This window comes from Calypte anna, chromosome 5A (genome assembly GCF_003957555.1).
Source record: "Calypte anna isolate BGI_N300 chromosome 5A, bCalAnn1_v1.p, whole genome shotgun sequence".
NCBI classification, from domain to species: domain Eukaryota; kingdom Metazoa; phylum Chordata; class Aves; order Apodiformes; family Trochilidae; genus Calypte; species Calypte anna.
The window spans coordinates 40,292,098-40,309,290 of record NC_044251.1 but is presented as its reverse complement, the minus strand read 5'-3'; the positions used below and the strand labels follow the sequence as shown (position 1 = coordinate 40,309,290).

Sequence of the window (17,193 nt, the reverse complement as noted above, 5' to 3'; positions counted from 1 at the left end):
TTTGTTTTTCTCCAGCACCCACCCAGGCACACCAGTGCTTTCAGGGAGTGGATCCACCCATGAAAGGCTTTTCCAGGTTTGCCACGATCTCCTCACATCTCCCTTCCCTCACCATCTCCTGACACCTCACCTGCAAAGTGAGGAGGACCTTGCTGCAAAGGCACTGGTGGCACTTGTCCCCGCAGCACGAGGATGGGCCTTGGCTGCACCCAATAAACACCCTTCCCACCTTAGGGATGCTTCTCCAGGTGTTGGATTCTGCTGGATCTTTGCAAACCCCTTGAGCTGGGGTGTCTGGCTGCCTCCCTTTTTCCTTTCTTGGGACATGTGTGTATCGCTCCTCCCTTGCACACCAGGGGGAAAAAAAAAAAGAGGAAAAAAAAAAAAAGTAAAAAAAAATAAAAAAGGAAAAGAAAGGAAGGGAAAGGGGAAGGGAAGGGGAGGAAAGGAAAAGGGAAGGGGAGGAAAGGAAAAGGGAAGGGGAAAGGAAAGGAAAGAGGAAAGGAAAGGAAAGAGGAAAGGAAAGGAAAGAGGAAAGGAAAGGAAAGAGGAAAGGAAAGGAAAGAGGAAAGGAAAGGAAAGAGGAAAGGAAAGGAAAGAGGAAAGGAAAGGAAAGAGGAAAGGAAAGGAAAGGAAAGGAAAGGAAAGGAAAGGAAAGGAAAGGAAAGGAAAGGGAAGGGGAAGGAAAGGAAAGGAAAGGAAAGGAAAGGAAAGGAAAGGAAGGAAAGGAAAGGAAAGGAAAGGGAAAGGAAAGGAAGGGAAGGGGAAGGGAAGGAAAGGAAAGGAAAGGAAAGGAAAGGGAAAGAAAAAGAAGGAAAAGGGAAAGGAAAGGGAAAGGAAAAGAAGGAAAAGGAAAGGGAACGAAAGCCATAATCAATTTATAAACAATAATTTCTAAAATCCCTTTTTCCCGGTACTTAGCGGAGCAGAAAGTAGTATTTCCCCCCCCCCCCAAAAAAAAAAAAAAAAAACCCAACCCTGCCATTACCCTGCAATCCACTAGATGGTGGTTTCCTCCAGCGGGAAACCCGCAGATTTTTTTATTTTTTTATTTTCCTTCGTGGGGGGGGGGCAATGACTTCGTGGACTCTTCTCCAACCCCTCAAAAAAGAATTAATTTGGGGGGGGTGAAGGGGTCGCAACAGATCCGCAACCCTGCAGGGGGGAGTCTGGAGTGGGGGACGCGATCCACACCCCCCCACTCCCCCGGCAAAACACGACCCACGCCCCGCCCCCCACGCCCCGCCCCTTATGACGTCACCGCTATGCAAATGACGGCATGTGGTGGGGAGCGGGGGTTCGGCGCGGCGCTGGGCTCAGTCTCGCACCGCCGGGCCGCCGCCGCCGCTCGCGCCCCGCGCACCCCCCCCTTCCCCCCCTTTTTTTTTTTTTCCCTCCCCAAATCCCCCTTCCCCCCCCCCCCCCCCACCCCTCCATCCCTTCTCCCCTTTTCCCCTCCTTTCCCTTTCCCCCTTCCCCTCCCTTTCCCCGCCATGGCACGGCCCCCCCCGCACCCTCCTCACCACACACCGCGCTGACGCCCCCCCCCCCCCTTCCCTCCTCCTCCTCCCCCGCACACTCACCACCCCCCCCCCCCCTGGGGCCGGTATGAGTCAGGTGAGTAACTTTGGGGTGGGCTGTATGGTTTTTTTGGGGGGAGGGGGGAAGAAGCACTCGCTGTCGTGTCCCCCCCGCCCCCTCCCCCTCAATCCTCCCTCTTCCTTTTGGCTTTGCGGGGTTGGATGCATTCAAGAGGGTCTTTACCCCTCCCCCCCCCCCCCCCATAAGGTTGTTGCGGGGGGGGGATTTTCCTTCCTTCCCCCCCCCCCCTCCTCTCCTCCTCCCTGTGGTGTTTTGGGGGGGTTGTTTGTGTCCCTGACGTACGGAGGGGTTGTTGTTGGTGTCGTGTTCCTATCGCTGCTCTGTGTTGTGTCCTGTGGTGCTTGGATGCTTTTTATTCTTTTTTTTTTTTTTTTTTTTTTTTTTTGGGGGGGGGGTTCCCCCATGCCTGGGGTGCTGTGGGAGGGGAGTTCCCTCCTTTCTTCCCCCCCCCCCCCCCACCTCAGGGAGCGCCATGCGTGAGGGGGGGGGGGACCACCAACCCCACTCCCCCCCCCAACCCACCCCAACATTGGGGGGTGCTGGGTGCAGCGCTGGAGGGTGCTTGGAGAGGGGGGGGCGGGGGGCTCCCCTTAGCCTGGAGGGTGCCGGAGATCGGGGGAGGAGGGGGGGTGTGAGGAAGAACCTTCCTCCTCCCCCCTGACCCCCCCCTTCTGTCTTCCAGGTGTGAGGCCCCGCCGGCAGGAGCAGCCCCCGCCGCCCCCTCCCTCCGCCTCCTGCCTGGGGGCAGCCCGCACGCTGGGGTTTTCCTTTTTTTGGGTTTTTTTTTGGGTTGTTTGGGGTTGTTGGCTTTTTTTTTTTTTTTCGGCCTTGTTATTTTTTTTTAATTTTTTTTTTGCCCCCCCCTTCTCCAACACCTCCGCCTCCTCCCTCCCTCCCTCTTTCCCTCCCCGCCGTGTCGCCGTCAGGGACTCCAGCACTGCACCCAAACCAGAAGAGAGGGAGCAAAGCCCAACCCCAGCTGCGTCCAAACCAAAAACCCACCCTTTTTACTGCAAAGGAGATTATTTTTTTTTTTCCTCTTTCTTCCATTTCATTTTATTTTTTTAAATATATATATATATTTAAATTATTATTATTCCTGACCTAAAAAACCTAGGGGAGGAAGCAGAGTCGGGGGAAGGCTTTCCCGGTTATTTATTTTTCTCCCCCCTCCCCTCTCCCCACCTCCCCTCCGCAGAGGTGTCTTCACCATGATGTTTCGAGACCAGGTCGGCGTGTTGGCCGGATGGTTCAAGGGCTGGAACGAGTGCGAGCAGACTGTTGCGTTGCTCTCCCTGCTGAAACGCGTCAGCCGGACCCAGGCTCGTTTCCTCCAGCTCTGCCTGGAGCACTCCCTGGCAGACTGCACCGAGCTCCACATCCTCGAAGGGGAGCCAACAACCCCGGTGAGTGGTTTAGTCTTTTTTTTTATTTTATTTTTTATTTTTCCTGTTTATTTATTTATTTTTGTTGCTGCAAACCTCGGCCGATGGATGCTCTAATGCAGGCAGAATTAAAAAAAAAATAAAATAAAACGGCAAAAACACAACATAAAACCCACTTCGTGGCTCCGTTGCCTTGAACAGCTTCTCATCTTTTATTTTTCAAACGGGTGATGGCTTATTTCAGTTTGATTTTTCACAGCAAACTACTCTGGTCTATGGCATGGCGTAACTACGGTAGCATGAATGATTGGTGGTTTTCTTCTTTTTCTTTTTTTTTTTTTTTCCTCTCTCCCTCCCTCCCCCCCCCTCTCCCTCCCCTTCCTCCTTCCATGCAGTTTCCTGTGAAATAAGTAAGTCAGGTCACGTAGAGTCTGGATTTTCTAGGCTTCTTTTTGGACAACGTGGCTTGGCTTTGCTTTCTGCAACATGCAGAACCAGCCCGTCACTACCTTAGAAAAACTGTTATTTTTTTTTAAAAGTCTGACTGAGCTGATTTATCCTTTTTTTTTTTTTTTTTCTTTAAAACAAAAATAATAAAAATGTGGCAATTCCTATTTCATCATTCAGATCCTGTTTGGACGCATTTTTTTTTTTTCCCCTGCAGCTCTGAATACCCCCTTGTGTTTCAGTGGAGCTCTAAGAAAATATGAGTAGCCTGTTTTGTGTTACTGAGCATTGAGAGGAGGAGGCATTGCAGAAAATGTGCAGGGCTGCAAAAGTCTGATTTTTAGTGTTATTTAGACATAACTACAAGTTACTCAACTCCACAGAACTAAATGGAGGCAGAGCAGGATGAGCCATGTGCGAGTTGTGCTGTGCATTAATGTATTTCTTTAGTGGGGTTTGTGCATCACAAACAGGTCTGTTCCCAAGTGTGTACGTGTGGATATACGTTGAGGTGCAAGTTGGTTGTAAGCAGAGTTTCTGAAATACAGAGTGCAAGTAGACAAGGGAAAAAAAAAAAAAAAGTTGCAGCATTCTGTGTCCCTTGGAAAAACAACTAAAAGAGAGAAAAAAAGTGCAGGGGAAAAAAAAGCCACAAAACAAAAAAGCATCCCATTTAGATAAAATCCCAAGGGGGTGTCCAGGAGCTTTTGCTTTTTTGGGTTGTGCATGTCAGAGCAGTGCTGGGGAGCAACGTTTTGGGCTGGCTGGAAACCTTGTGGGCTGGAGGCGGCCGGATCCCGAACAGAGCCCCCAGTGTTGCCGGGGCGGGAGGAATGCAGGGTCCTTTTTCCAGCTGTTCCCTATTAGAGCACCGAGCCGGCAGGATTTGGCAGCTGCTTGTGCTGCCATTTGATGACAAGGTCCAGCCCAACACTGCAGTCTTCCATCGAGGAACATGGGATTTTGGTTCTTCTGCAGGAAACCCAGCCCCGGGGCTGCTCCGGAGCGAAGGGATCGGGGCTGGCGGTGGGGGGAGCAGGCTTGGAATTGGCTGTTCCCTTATATAGCTCGCAGGAATGAGAAGGGAGGAATGCTGCTGAGTGCAATAACTGCAGCTTTTATAAACAGCTGAAGGGCCCAACCTCAGCCAGTTGGGTGGGGAGGCCCCCGGGGGGGGGGGGGAATGGATGGGGATAGGGAGGGAGTTTGCTCCAAACTCAGCTACTCCGGGATGAATGTGCAGCCTCCCGTGTCGGGTGTAGCAAGGGCTTGCTGTGATTCCTGCTGTGACACATTTTTAATTTAATTTAATTTTTATTTTTTTTTAAATCAGTGCCGCAGTTTCTCGTTCAGATGGAATTCCTGGTGGTAGCTATGTCCCTGTGGTTGGTTAATCTAATGAGAGGAGAGGGAGGGGGTGATCTAACTCCTGACCACAGAAAAGGCGAATTATAACAGGAAAAAAAAGTGTTTCAAAGTCTTCCCAGATGCAAAGGCAGTGTGGGGGCATTGGCTTGATGGAAAGCAGGGTGGAAAGCAGGAGTTGGGCCCTTCCCATCTCTACTCGTGCGAGCAATCCCTGCTTGCCCCTGTAATCCCATTGACCTTGCTTGGCACGAGGATTTCTCCTGTGAGCAAAACTTGGCATCCAGCCTCCTGCCTGTCCCTTTGGGGAGCTGCTCGTGCTTTCCCTGACGTTTCTTCCAAAAATGAGTTGTTCCTCCAGGGCATTTGTAACTGCGACAGCAAAACCTGGATCCATTGAGTTCTTTCTTGCCAAACACCCCTCCATATGGCTCTCCCAGGAGGTGGGCACTTCTATGCATCCCATGGAGCAGGACACGTGTTTTTACAAGCTTGGCAATCCCATTGTGGTGGGGAGGGAAGGGCAGCTGAGGTTTGTAACCAAGAACTACTGGGAAATAGCTTTTGGTCTCCAATGTTAACACTGTCTGCTTCATAAAACTACCTCTCTTTTTTTAAATTGCTTCTGTTCAGTGTCCATTTCACAGGCAGCCATTTGTCTCTTGCCTGGCAGTGGAATCACACCAAGTTCTTCTGAAAAGCAGTGTCATCATCTAACCTTGTGTTACTCCTCAGTGTCTAAATCCTGTTGTTTGCTTAACTAATTTGGGCTTCATTCCTTCCCAGGCTGGGGCTGAGGTGGCTCCTGGTGTGTTTTTTGGGCATTTGGTGTCTTGGAAACAGTGGTTTCCTGCTTGTAGGTGTCCTACCAGCATCCTTGTTGATGTTGGGGATGTGGCATTGGTGGTCTGCAAGGGGTTTGGGGCAATGGGTGCACAGTTTAAATGGGGTGTAGGAGGTGGCTGTAAGTCACAGTGTAGTAAGCCAGGAGTTAAGCAATGCTGGTCTGAATGCAACGTGCTGGTCTAATGTCCAAGTTGACTTCAGTGGTGGCTCCTCATGAGAAAGGATTTGGTTTGTGGGAGCAGGACCTGTTGCTTGCCCCAAACTTCTTGAAGAAGTGGAAAAACTTGAACATTACTCCTAGGTCACAGCTGCTAGAAGGAAGTGGCTGCCCTGCTGTGTTTGTTGGTGGATGGGCATCATCCTTGGGAACTTCATCACTAACAAGTGAGATGAGGAGAGGTCCAGAGGGAGAAGGGAGCCTGAAATCCTCACTGGCTGGTGGAGCTGGGCTCATGAGCTGTTGGATGTGTGGGTCAGACATGGAGGAAAGCTCCTACCAGCAAAGGTGTTCAGGTTCATTTTTGCCTGGTAGGCTCCAAAAGTCTGCTGGATGGCAGATGAGGTGGGAAAACCTCAAGCAAGAATAACAACTCTTTTTCAACTTATTAACTCACATGAAGAAGCAAGTATATTTATTATACAGGAGTTCTATCTTAATTTTTTTCCAAGTGTTGAGGGTATTTTTGATCATGACAGCCAAGCCCTCTTTGTTTGGACTGCAGTACTAATGGGGCTCTGCTGTGTACAGCCACGTGTGACACTCAGAAAGCCCTGAGGAACCTCTCCTGCTTCAGTGGCTCTAGAAATACCTGCTCAAGCATGGAGGGGTGGGATATATAACCCCACTGCCCACCTCAGATGAGAGAGACATCTTGCAGAAAGCTACATGGGTGTCTCCTAGCAGGCTGGAGATGTGGGTGCATGTGGTGCAGGGCCTGCAAGACCATCCAGAGTGTGTTTAAGCCTATTGCTTGATGGTAGAAGATAAAATAGAAGTGAGAAGCAAACACAACAAGAAACCTATAGGTTAGGTGAAGCATACAGCTGGTGGTTATCCTACCTACATGGTGGCTATAAGGAGGCTCACTGACCTTCAGTGGTTTTAACTGGTGAAGAATGTGTCTCAGAGCTGAGTTAGAGCACAAATGGGTTGGCATTTGGTGCGTGGAGAAGAATATGGAAACCATATTATCCATGCTCAGAAATAGAAGTTTCAGGTATTCCATAGTGCTATTTAAAAGCCTGCTATAACTTCCTTCCTTCCTTCCAGCCTGGCCTTGCTGGGTGACTGCAGTCCCAGCTGCTCAGAGCTGTCAGGACAGGGCGACCTCCTTCCAGCTGCCAGTAAAGGTCAGGCAGAAGAAGTGGGATGTGCCCTGTGGTGGGAGCAGGACCTCTGGTGTGCCTGGGCCAGCTGGCTGGGGCTGAGACACCAGGGCTTGCCAGGTATAGCTGCTCTGTGGGGTATAGATCCCATGAGGAGATGGGGGCTGCTGTATCCATGGAATGCACACTGGAGGCCTTTGGTGTTGAGTGCAGGATATGCTTCAGCTCCCACCTGCTCAGGTATCCCCTCTCTGGTGGCCAGAGTTGTCACTGAGGTTTTTTTCTGGAGTAGTAGTCCCACATCCCATTCCACCAGCTTCTCAGGTGCTGTGGTTCCTCACTCCTGCAGTCTCATCTGGTCAACAGAGATGCCCAAAGGCTCCTGTGGGTCCTGCAGGCATCCGAGCACCCTGCTACACTGAGGGCAGTGGAGAGACAGCTTGAAATCTTGTGGTCTTGGAAGGACAACAAGCTTCCTTTGCTCCGTGCACAGGACATTAACTACTTCACATGTGAAGGCCAAAATCTTTATTTGATTTCAGCAGGCTGTCAAGTATCACAATGGGAACATCAGAATGACCTAGATTTCTTGTCCTGGGAAGAACTGGCTGGAGAAAGAGGCAAGGGTTGCAGGGAGCTGTCATGTCTTTAATTAGACCAAGTGATGCAGCTGGAAAAAACAGCCAAGCACAAAGGTGCACCAGCTCAAAGAAGGGCTTGTGTGGTTCTGGATCATTTGTTTTTATTTTCCCTTTACTTTACCAGCTGGCTAAAAGGTATTCCCCACCCTGCAGACCTCACCTCAGATCCTAAAGTTCTTGTGGCTCCAGCCCAATGACTGTTACTGCCACCGTGGCCTCCCAACTCATCAGGAAGCTGCCACTCCTCCCCTGTGCAAGTTTCACAGTGACCCCCATAGATGCAAACTCATCCCAGTGCCCAGCTTGTAGATAGTTTCTTGATATTTAATTTTAATTTAATTTTTCTTGGGTTTGCCATTGCAATGCTGAGCTCTGGGAGTGATGGGAAGTTTGAAGTTTTGGCATCCTGTGGTCCCTCCACTCATCACTGCCCTGAGGGGGGGTATGAGCAGCCTTGCCAGCTCTGCTCATTAAAAAACATGAGCTGGGACTCTTCAAGGGTGAGATCTGCTGAGCTGTTGGACATTGGTTTCTTTTAATCTGCGTGCTCTTGCTTGAGCTGCTGCCATGCATCTCGCCCAGGTTTTGTTTGCTAACCTGAGGGCTAAAAGCTATCTGTGCTGGGTTTTTTGGAGAGCAGCAAGGGGAGGAGTGATGTTAGCCAGGGGATTGAAACAAGGCCCAGTACTCTTGCCATTCAAAGATATTTTTATTTTTATGGATGCTTTTCAGAGTAGCAGTGAGATTCAGTGCAGGCCAACATTTGGCTTGCACCAACCCTGGCTGGAGGCAGGTCTGTGGCACGGTGTGAAGAAGGTTCCTCTGGGCTCTCCTCTTCCCCCTGCTGATGGGACTTAGAGGAGACACCCCTGGGCTTGCAGTTGACTCTTTGTTTTCTCTTATTTGCCAACAACACCTTCCCTGGTGGTTCCTGGCACTCCCTTGCAGTTGGAGGAGGAGGAGAAGCTCTCTGTTGGCTCATTCCCCAGACACCAGCAGTACCTAATGGTCCAGGTTTTGCTCTGTGGGGCAGGAGCTAGCAAGGGTCAGGTCATTTGGGTGGCTAGGGTGCTTGTGGAGCTTGCTGGGGGAAAGCTGCTTTATTTATGTATTTATTTATGTATTTTAAGGTAGCAGTGCTTAAAACAGGAGAGAGGGTGGAAAAAATTAGCTAATGAGAGCAGTGTGATTTGCTCCCTGGAGCATCATGAGGTGCAAGAGGGTTTGCCCACGAGTGGGCTGCTCTCTGCTAAAGAGACCCTTGCTTTGCAGTGTCCTTCTGCCATTTTGTTCATATAATGCATGCCTGATTTTGGGGTTAATTCCCCCAGTGACTGTAGTTGGGGAAAAACAGGAGGGCTGGGAGCAGCTCTGGCTCTGGAGCCAGGCTGAGAGAGTTGGGGGTGTTCAGACTGTGAAGAGAAGGCTGCAATGGGTGACCTTAGAGCACCTTCCAGTGCCTGAAGGGGCTCCAGGAAAGCTGGGGAGGGACTGGGGACAAGAGCAGGGAGGGGATGGGATGAGGGGGAAGGGTTTCAAACTGAAAAGGGGAGATGGAGATGAGATGTGAGGAAGAAATAGTTTGGTGTGAGGGTGCTGAGACTGTGGAACAGATTGCCCAGAGAAGCTGTGGCTGCCCCATCCCTGGCAGATGTCTCAGCCCAGTTTGGATGGGGACTTGAGCAACCTGGGCTGGTGGGAAGTGTCCCTGCCGGTGGTGTTGGACAAAATGAATCTTTAAGGTCCTTTCCAACCCAAATCAGCCTGGGTTCTGTGAAAACCCCACCACTGAAGTGTGCGTAGAAGATGCAGAGAAGCGTTTGAGCATTATCGCAGATCAGAGTCCAGAGTTTTCTGCCTGGACAGGTTGTTGTCCCTTGATTTCTATCCAAATGCTATGCTTCTGCACTGATACCTTCTCTTTGTGATTGGAAAAGTAGTTGGGATTAAGTTTTGCCCCAAGGTTATGAGTGTAGGGAGGAACCACACAGGGTACAGCAATCTCAACCCATCAAGTATGGCTTGATGAGAAAAGCCCAAATCTAGCTTTAAGTCAGAACCAACACAGAGCCATCAACTAAAATAATCCAGTTCATGAATAACATATCTCCAAATGAGAATAAAATGGATGAATGGGCAAAGCACTCTGCTCATACCCCAGGCTCCTGCTGGTGGATCACTGTTTTGCACAGTTTGTGTCCTTTGGCATCTTGGGCCTCAGCATCCGAGTGGAGCTGCTGTGTGCCTGTCTCACCATTTATATGTCACACGTTTGCATTTGGGCCAGTTGCTTTTAAAACAGCTGATGCTCAGGTTCAGCCAAAGTTTCCTGCAAAGTCTCCCTAAAGCAGTTGTTGGAAGGTTTCTGAGGACGCCAGTGGATCGTGGTACAAATTCTCATCTTCCTCGCAATTTTGTGAGCCCCAGTCTGTCTTCTTCTCATCCCCACCAAAAATACTATTATTATTTAGCTGAATTTTGTGGCTCCTGAAAGTATTTTTTTTTCCTCAAACCAGGAGTTATGTTTGCAGTCAGTGTGAGTAACTGAAATAGTAATTAATGTGGAACACTTGCTTTATTTTAAGATGCATTCGTCAGTGCTGTAAGCTCTCCAGCTTCGTGCTTGTGTCTAATGTTACTGGCAGATAACTGTGGAGAAAGGGCACCTCTTGCACTGCTGCTGCATCCCAACCTCAGACCCAGAGCTTGACAGCTCCTTGGGGCTGGATTCATCCAAGGGTGGAGGAAGCTGGTGGATCCAGCAGCTGCTGGGCTGTTGCTTTGTGGTTCCCCCCTGATCTCGCCCACTTTTTGGGTGATGCCAAATGAGCGCAGGAGCCCCGGCTGAGCACAAATCCTGTCTGAAACCTGGGAGCTGCGCGTTTGGCACCAAAGAGTTCCAGCTGGGATGACCCCAGCATGACTCATGGTGTGCATATGTATCTCTGGATGTGCAACATGCCCCTTGCATTTTCTCTCTTTTTCACCTGAATAAACAAGGGCACTGCTTTATTTGCTAACTCCTGGTTGCACAAGACCTGCTGAGACATTTAAAGGGGCTGCAGGCCCTGGTGCAGGGACACCTTGATGTGTTTAGTTTTGCATGCTCTGACCCTAAAGAGGGGAGACCCCAGAGATTTGCAGAGGTCACTGCTGAGTGTGACTGTGGCAGTGGCAAACAGCCAAGCCTGTGGATTCCATCTTGGCTTCAGGAATGACAAATAAAGTTGAGGTTGGAGCGAGCAGATCCGTTCCCCGGACTTTCGCCTGGCGTGCCGCTTCCTCGTCCGCAGCAGATGCGTTGAGTGGAGGGGCAGGATCCCAGCAAAACAAGGTTGGGATTGTTTCTGTGTTGGAGAAGGTGGTGCTGGCTCTTTTGGAAGGAGTTTTACAGGCAGAGGATTGCAGGCTGTGTGTTTTCTCCCGGAACAGAGGGCTTGGGATAGTCATGCTCATCCCGTGATGGTTGTGCAGTTTGGTCTGCTCTGATTCTGGGTGAGAGAATGAGCCTGGTTGGGGTGGGGAGTCCAGATCCAGAGCGAGAAACAAACCCAGTTTGCTTTGTGCCAGGTGGGGGTGGCTGTGTGAGACAGATGGTATTGGGCTTCTTACTGACCTTTCCATGCAGGAGGCAAGGTGTCTGTGTAAGGCTTTAGCAGATCCTAAGGGAAGGATTTTATAGAATCACAGAATCATTTTGGTTTGGAAAAGGCCTTTAAGATCATCCAGTCCAGTTGTTAACCTGCCCACTGCCAAGGCCACCCCTGCCCCATGTCCCTCATCCAACATCTCCAGGGCTTCTGAAAACCACTCCAGGCATGATGGGGACTTCCAGCCCTGCCCTGGGCAGCCTGGGCCAGGCCCTGACAACCCTGCCAGGGAGAAAATTCTTCCCCAGCTCCAACCTAAACCTCCCCTGCCACAACTTGAGGCTCTTTCCTCTTGGCCCATCCCTTGTTCCTTGGGAGCAGAGCCCGAACCCCGCCTGGCTCCCAACCTCCTCTCAGGGGGTTGCAGAGAGCCAGAAGGTCTCCCCTCAGCCTCCTCTGCTCCAGGATCAACACCCCAGCTCCCTCAGCTGCTCCTGGGGCAGAGACTTCTGCTCCATACCCTTCCCCAGCTCCATTCCCTTCTCTGGACACAACACATTCCCCCACCCAGGTTTCACAATTCACAGTTTTATTTCTGGTACTTGCACATGGTGACTTCATGACATGGGTGTACCCAAGATTTTGGTGATGTTTTTTGTGATGGGACTGTGTGCTCACAGAGATGTGTGGGGTGCAGCAACCTCATCTGTGCTTCCTGGGGCTTGGAGCTCCTGCCTGGCCTCAGAGAGGGCTCTGCCTCCTTGCTGGTGAAATCTGTGGACTTCTGATCTCTTGAGATTGGGTGGTAACCATGTGTGTTTGCTACTATTAATTCTGCCTGCTGCCCTTGCATTGATTTCTGGGCATTTGCAGTGCTTGAGCTAGAGGAGAAAAACTTTTTTTGACATTATATAAAAATAATCCAGGAGGTGGAGAAAGCTTTTTGCTGTATGTGCTACCTGCTTGAACAAACTTGTGGTCATTTTGTGTTGTGAACGTGGGACTTTCTCTGTGTGGAAGACATGGATGGGTGGTGCTGATGGCTTGGGAGCACCAAGGGCTGAGCCACCTTCTGCTGTGATCCCTGCAAACCTTCCCTGACATTTTCAGGAGGTGCACATGGCCCAGCATGTTGAGCTATGGTGCCTGAAAATGCTATTTTACTTAAAGTAAGGTTTAATATTGTGAGTGGTGTCTGCAGGATCCAGCAGCTTTTGCTCCACTTGAGGCAGCCCTGGAGTGGAAGCACAGGGGTGCTTTAAAAAGCTTTTCTGTTACTGATCCTTGCAAGTAATTTGTCCCAGGTTTCTCTATGTGTTTTGTTTGTTTTTTTTTTTAAGTAAAACTTACTTCAGACAACCCCCAAACCTGCCTGCCTTGTAACCACTTTGTTCTGCTCCTTGCCCATGCTCTGTTGCCTGCTGGGGTATGGGCATGTGTTGAGTTTTAATTGTTAAAAGAAGTGATTGAGTGGGTGGTGGATAAAACAGGGCTTGGCCAGGCTTAGCTTGAAACATTTTAAAACTTGCTTTCCATTCTGTTGTGTTTTTTCTTGTTTCTGTGTTTTGAAAGAAAGAAACCCAACCCTGAACATCACAGATTGGGTCGTCTTAATTTTTAAAAACTTTCTGTTCTCCCTTGGTCCCTCATCTGCCATGGGAAGTCAAGAAGGAAGAAAACTGGGAGAGAAATGTAAAGGAAAAAAACCACAACTCTTGTGTAGAAACTTGCCTGATCTGACATTTGCAGGCAGAACATGGTGTTTCTGCAGCAGCTGTGGTCCCTGTTCATGCATGTCCCTGTTTTTTGTAGTTTTGCCTGTTGGGATATTTCCCCTTGTTTCTCAGGGCAGCAAACATCAGTGTGATTTTTCTCCCTTTTTTCAGTGTGTTCCCCAATGTGTTCAAATTGCCTGTGGGGTCAGTGTTGTTCTGGGTAGTTGTTGTTAGTTTTTTTACCAAAAAAAAAAAATGTCTTACAATTCTGAAGAAGTGGATTATTAAAAAAAGAATACCAAGTCCCCAGGCTGTTCCCTCCAGATAATGTGAATGTAAAGTTGAATTATAACTACCTGAGTGACCTTTAGATAAGAATTGTGTTGACTGGTGGTATTAGTTAAACTGATAAGAATTCTTTTTAAAAGAGGAGGGAAAAAAAAAAAAAACCAACAAACCCTCCAGTAACCATAACAACTTACTCAGCAGCACAGGGCTCCTTCCTGATGCTGGGATCCCACCCAGCAGCCCCTTAGGGGGACCAGGGAAACCTCCCAGAGCTTCAGGTTGGTGCTGTGAGGATGGCTTGAAGTCACTCAGCTGCTCTGTTGTGTCAGCCTCTGCATGTTTCATCACCTGTAAGGAGTTGTAGCTGGAAAGTTGGGCTGGACTTGGTTCTCTCTTGGCAGAGTGCGTGGATTTGAGTGTTGGGAGGGTGGGTGCAAGAGGAGAAGGTGCTGGCAGCAGAAGATGTTTTTGGAGTCAAAGGAAGATGCTTTTGATGGTCCTTGCCTAGAAATAGCAACTGGGTAAGGAAGCTCTTTCCTACCATTGCTTGTGCTGGCTGCACAGTGCAGTCCTTGAGCCCCCATTGGAGCTGGGTCCCATCTGTGTGCCCAGCAGATTGCCACTCCTGTTTCAGGTGTATTATACGGAGTTTGGAGGCTGATGTGAACATACACACACTTAAAGCCTTCTTACACCCAGCTGAGCCCTTCTCAGTACGTTTGCACGTGTTGCTCCTGGGGAAGAGGTCAGTTTAAAGCAGAATTTGTACTTTTGCCATGGTCTTGGCTACCTGCTGTTATCAGCAGTTGCCACTGAGATTATTAGTGCTAAAGAAAACCAACTGTGAGAAATTGATTTTTCTTACCACCTGCTTTTCTTCTCCCTTCTCCATCCCTTTGCACTGGTAGTACCTGTGTGTCCCAAGGTTTTTGTGGGAATATCCATGCTCCTGGCTTGCAGGCTGAGGGTGAGCCCAAAAGTCATCACACAAGAAACAGCAGCTTGGAAAGCAGAGACTTAGGAGGTCTGAAAGGAGAGGAGACAGGCCTGATAGAAGGAAAAAATATCCTAAATATCTTTGAATTTGGTCTAGTAAAAAAATCAATAAATCGTTTTAATGGATCCAGAAGAGGCAAAGGTGTGCAACTATTCAGGAAACCAATTAACTTAAACCTGCTTGGTTAAAAGAGTGGTGCAGCAGCCGTGAATTCTTTTAATGGCAGCTCTTATGCTGTGTAAAGGTGTCTTCTCAAGGCTGTGCTCAGTAACCTTTCATCACATTCTTCTGAAGCGTCAGTTGATGCTGAATGCTTTTTGTAAGCCCATGTCAAATCTCGGTCAGCCAGAGAGCCTTTATAAAAAGAGGTGTCTGCTTGTACTCAGGCATACGTGGATAATAGCTGCTGTAATTCAGCTGCCTGACTGGGCTACCCAGCTTTTATAAATGACTGATGAAATTCCACAGGAATGAGTATTCTAAGTGATGGGCTGCTGAAAGTGGTCTCTGTACTGAGAAGTAGAGGGAGTCTCTGTCCCCAGGACAGGTGGCCAGCCCTGTCCTCCTTCCACTGACATCCTGGGTTTGTATTTCACACAAAGCAAACGTTGCAGTAAATAAAACTTTCGTGTTGTGGTTAAATTGCAAGGCTCTGCATTAGCTTTATCTGAGCCCTGCTCAAATCTTTCAGATTTGTAATTGTGTTTATTATTTCCACCCCCCTTCCCCCCTTTTTTTTTTTTTAATGGGAGAGGGTGAATGCTCGAGATCTCTCTGGACAAGCCAGAGCAGCTGGAGATACTGGTTTCTCTATGGAGTGAAGGAATTTCATCAGAGGAGCTATTGTTCAACGTGTGTTCTCAGCATTTTGGCAAACTGTTCTTTAGATTTAACCCTACAGAAAAGGGAGGTGCTCTTTGCTGGGCCTGAAATAATTGCAAAAATGTGGGCAGATGCTTTTGCATTGTTAGAAGTCAATACTGGTTGGTATGGGGAAGGATGGTGGGGGATTAAGGCACGAAGAAGCCCAAGTTCTTTAAATCCCTCCTGAAGCCAACTGGATGTTAGATTGAGTTTCTGGTTGCTTTCTGGTTTTAAAATAGAAATAGGCTTGTGCTATTGAGAGGTCCATAATTCTTGGTGTGTAATACCCAGGGGTCCTGGACACCCACAGACCCCCCAGATCCCACTCCAGCAAGTTCTTGTGCCTGAGCAGGAAGATCTGGTACAAGAGTAAGGATCCCATGCATGGCTTAGCTATGCAAGTGGGAAAGAACCACCTCCAGCTCTGAAATGCTTGTGCCTAGCTTACCTTGATGCAGGGCCCTTCTAAAACTTCTTTCTCCTTGAATTATTTATTCCTATCTTGCAGTTTGAGTCCTAGCAGAGCTCTTTGCATCACTGTGCATCCATGTGCAGCTTTCCTCAGCCCTTTTTGCCCTTTGCATCTCCTGCAGCAAACATCTCAGCAGAATGTGCCTTCACTGGGTGACTTTATTTGCTTGGGTTTTTTTCAGTGTAAAAAAACCCAAACAAACCAACCCAAAAAGGGGAGACAGGTCAGCACTTGTTAATGACTTCTTGCATTCCAAGGTTCTTGTCCCTGTCCTGCATTGGAGAAGCAGGGCTATCCTGATGCTCACATGCTGCTTCCTTTTTGGTCTCTCCCAGCACTGCAGATCCCAGAGTGTTGGAGTTAGGAAAGGATCTCTGGGATGATCCAGTCCAACCCACTTTACCAGAGCATGGTTCACCCAGAGCAGGTTGCACAGGATGTGTCCATCTGGTTTGGAATATCTCCAGAGATGGGAGACTCCACCACCTCTCTGGGCAGCCTGCATCAGTGCTGTGTTACCCTCAAAGTACAGAAGTTCCTCCTCACGTGTAGACAGAGCTTCCTGTGATGCATTTTGTGCCCATTCCCTCTTGTCCTGTCATTGGGCCACCACTGAAAAAGACTGACCCATCCTCCTGACTCCCACCCTTTTAGGGTATTTCTAAGCCTTACAAGATCCCTTACTAAGTCTTTTCCAAACTAAAGACACCCACCAGCCAAGCTTGGATCCCTCTGCTGAATTCCACCCTTTAACCTGTCCACCTGGGATGATGGGAACAAGAGAGAAGTAATGTGCTGCTTGATGAACAACCCTGCTGAAGTCAGCCATGCTTTTAGCTGGGTTTCATTCCAGCTGGCAAGTCTTGCTCACCAGTGAAACAGATAAAAAATAACTTTGGGGCTTTTCCAGGCCATCTAGCCTGGGCTTCAACACTGCCAGGGATGGGGGCAGCCACAGCTTCTCTGGGAAACCTGGCACAGGAAACCTCAAGTACCCTCACAACAAACTATTCCTTCCTCACATCTCATCTCAGTCTCCCCTCTTGCAGATGGAAACCCTTCCCCCTCATCCCATCCCTCCCTGCCCTTGTCCCCAGTCCCTCCCCAGCTTTCCTGGAGCCCCTTCAGGCACTGGAAGGTGCTCTAAGGTCTCCCCATTGCAGCCTTCTCTTCTCCAGCCTCAACACCCCCAACTCTCTCAGCCCTGGCTCCAGAGCAGAGCTGCTCCAGCCCTCCCAGCAGCTCCAGGGCCTCCTCTGGGTGATGGATGAGAAGGTGGCTTGAAACAAGGAGTGTAAATTACACCTGGGTGTAAATCTGGAGGGGTAACTCTGTGGACAGAACAAACTTGCTGTGCATACAGCAGTTTTCACAAGTAGTCTGGGCTCATCCAGGAGGGTGTTGCCCACCCGTCACCCCAGCATCATCTCTCACAGGGGAACCAGAGGAGAAGCTGGAAGCCATCAGCAGTGGTCAAAGGGATGATGGAGCTCCTCACTCACCCTGCAAGGCAACTTCTTCTTCAGCCCATTCCTGCAGAGCTTCATTCAGCCTCAGCTTCACCAGTTGCCAGCCTCTGCAAACCATACCTGAGGGGTTTTTATTTTAATCTGACTTATGTTGGTTCAGTTTACCCATGCGATTACCCTAATTTG

General features: G+C 49.3%; 1 protein-coding gene across 4 annotated transcripts in view; it reads left to right on the top strand.

The window, feature by feature from the left end:
• The first annotated feature begins 1,556 nt into the window (after positions 1-1,556).
• The window catches only part of SAMD4A (sterile alpha motif domain containing 4A), a 107,817-nt gene continuing 92,180 nt past the window's right edge, over positions 1,557-17,193 (top strand). For all 4 annotated transcript variants that reach the window (XR_003987631.1, XR_003987630.1, XM_030451568.1 and 1 more), the window contains exons 1-2: positions 1,557-1,617; positions 2,801-3,008. Coding sequence is in view for 2 of the 4 variants with exons in the window: in XM_030451568.1 (XP_030307428.1) it covers positions 1,609-1,617; positions 2,801-3,008 (217 nt within the window). In the remaining 2 variants the exon portion in view is untranslated. The remainder of the gene's footprint in view (positions 1,618-2,800; positions 3,009-17,193) is intronic.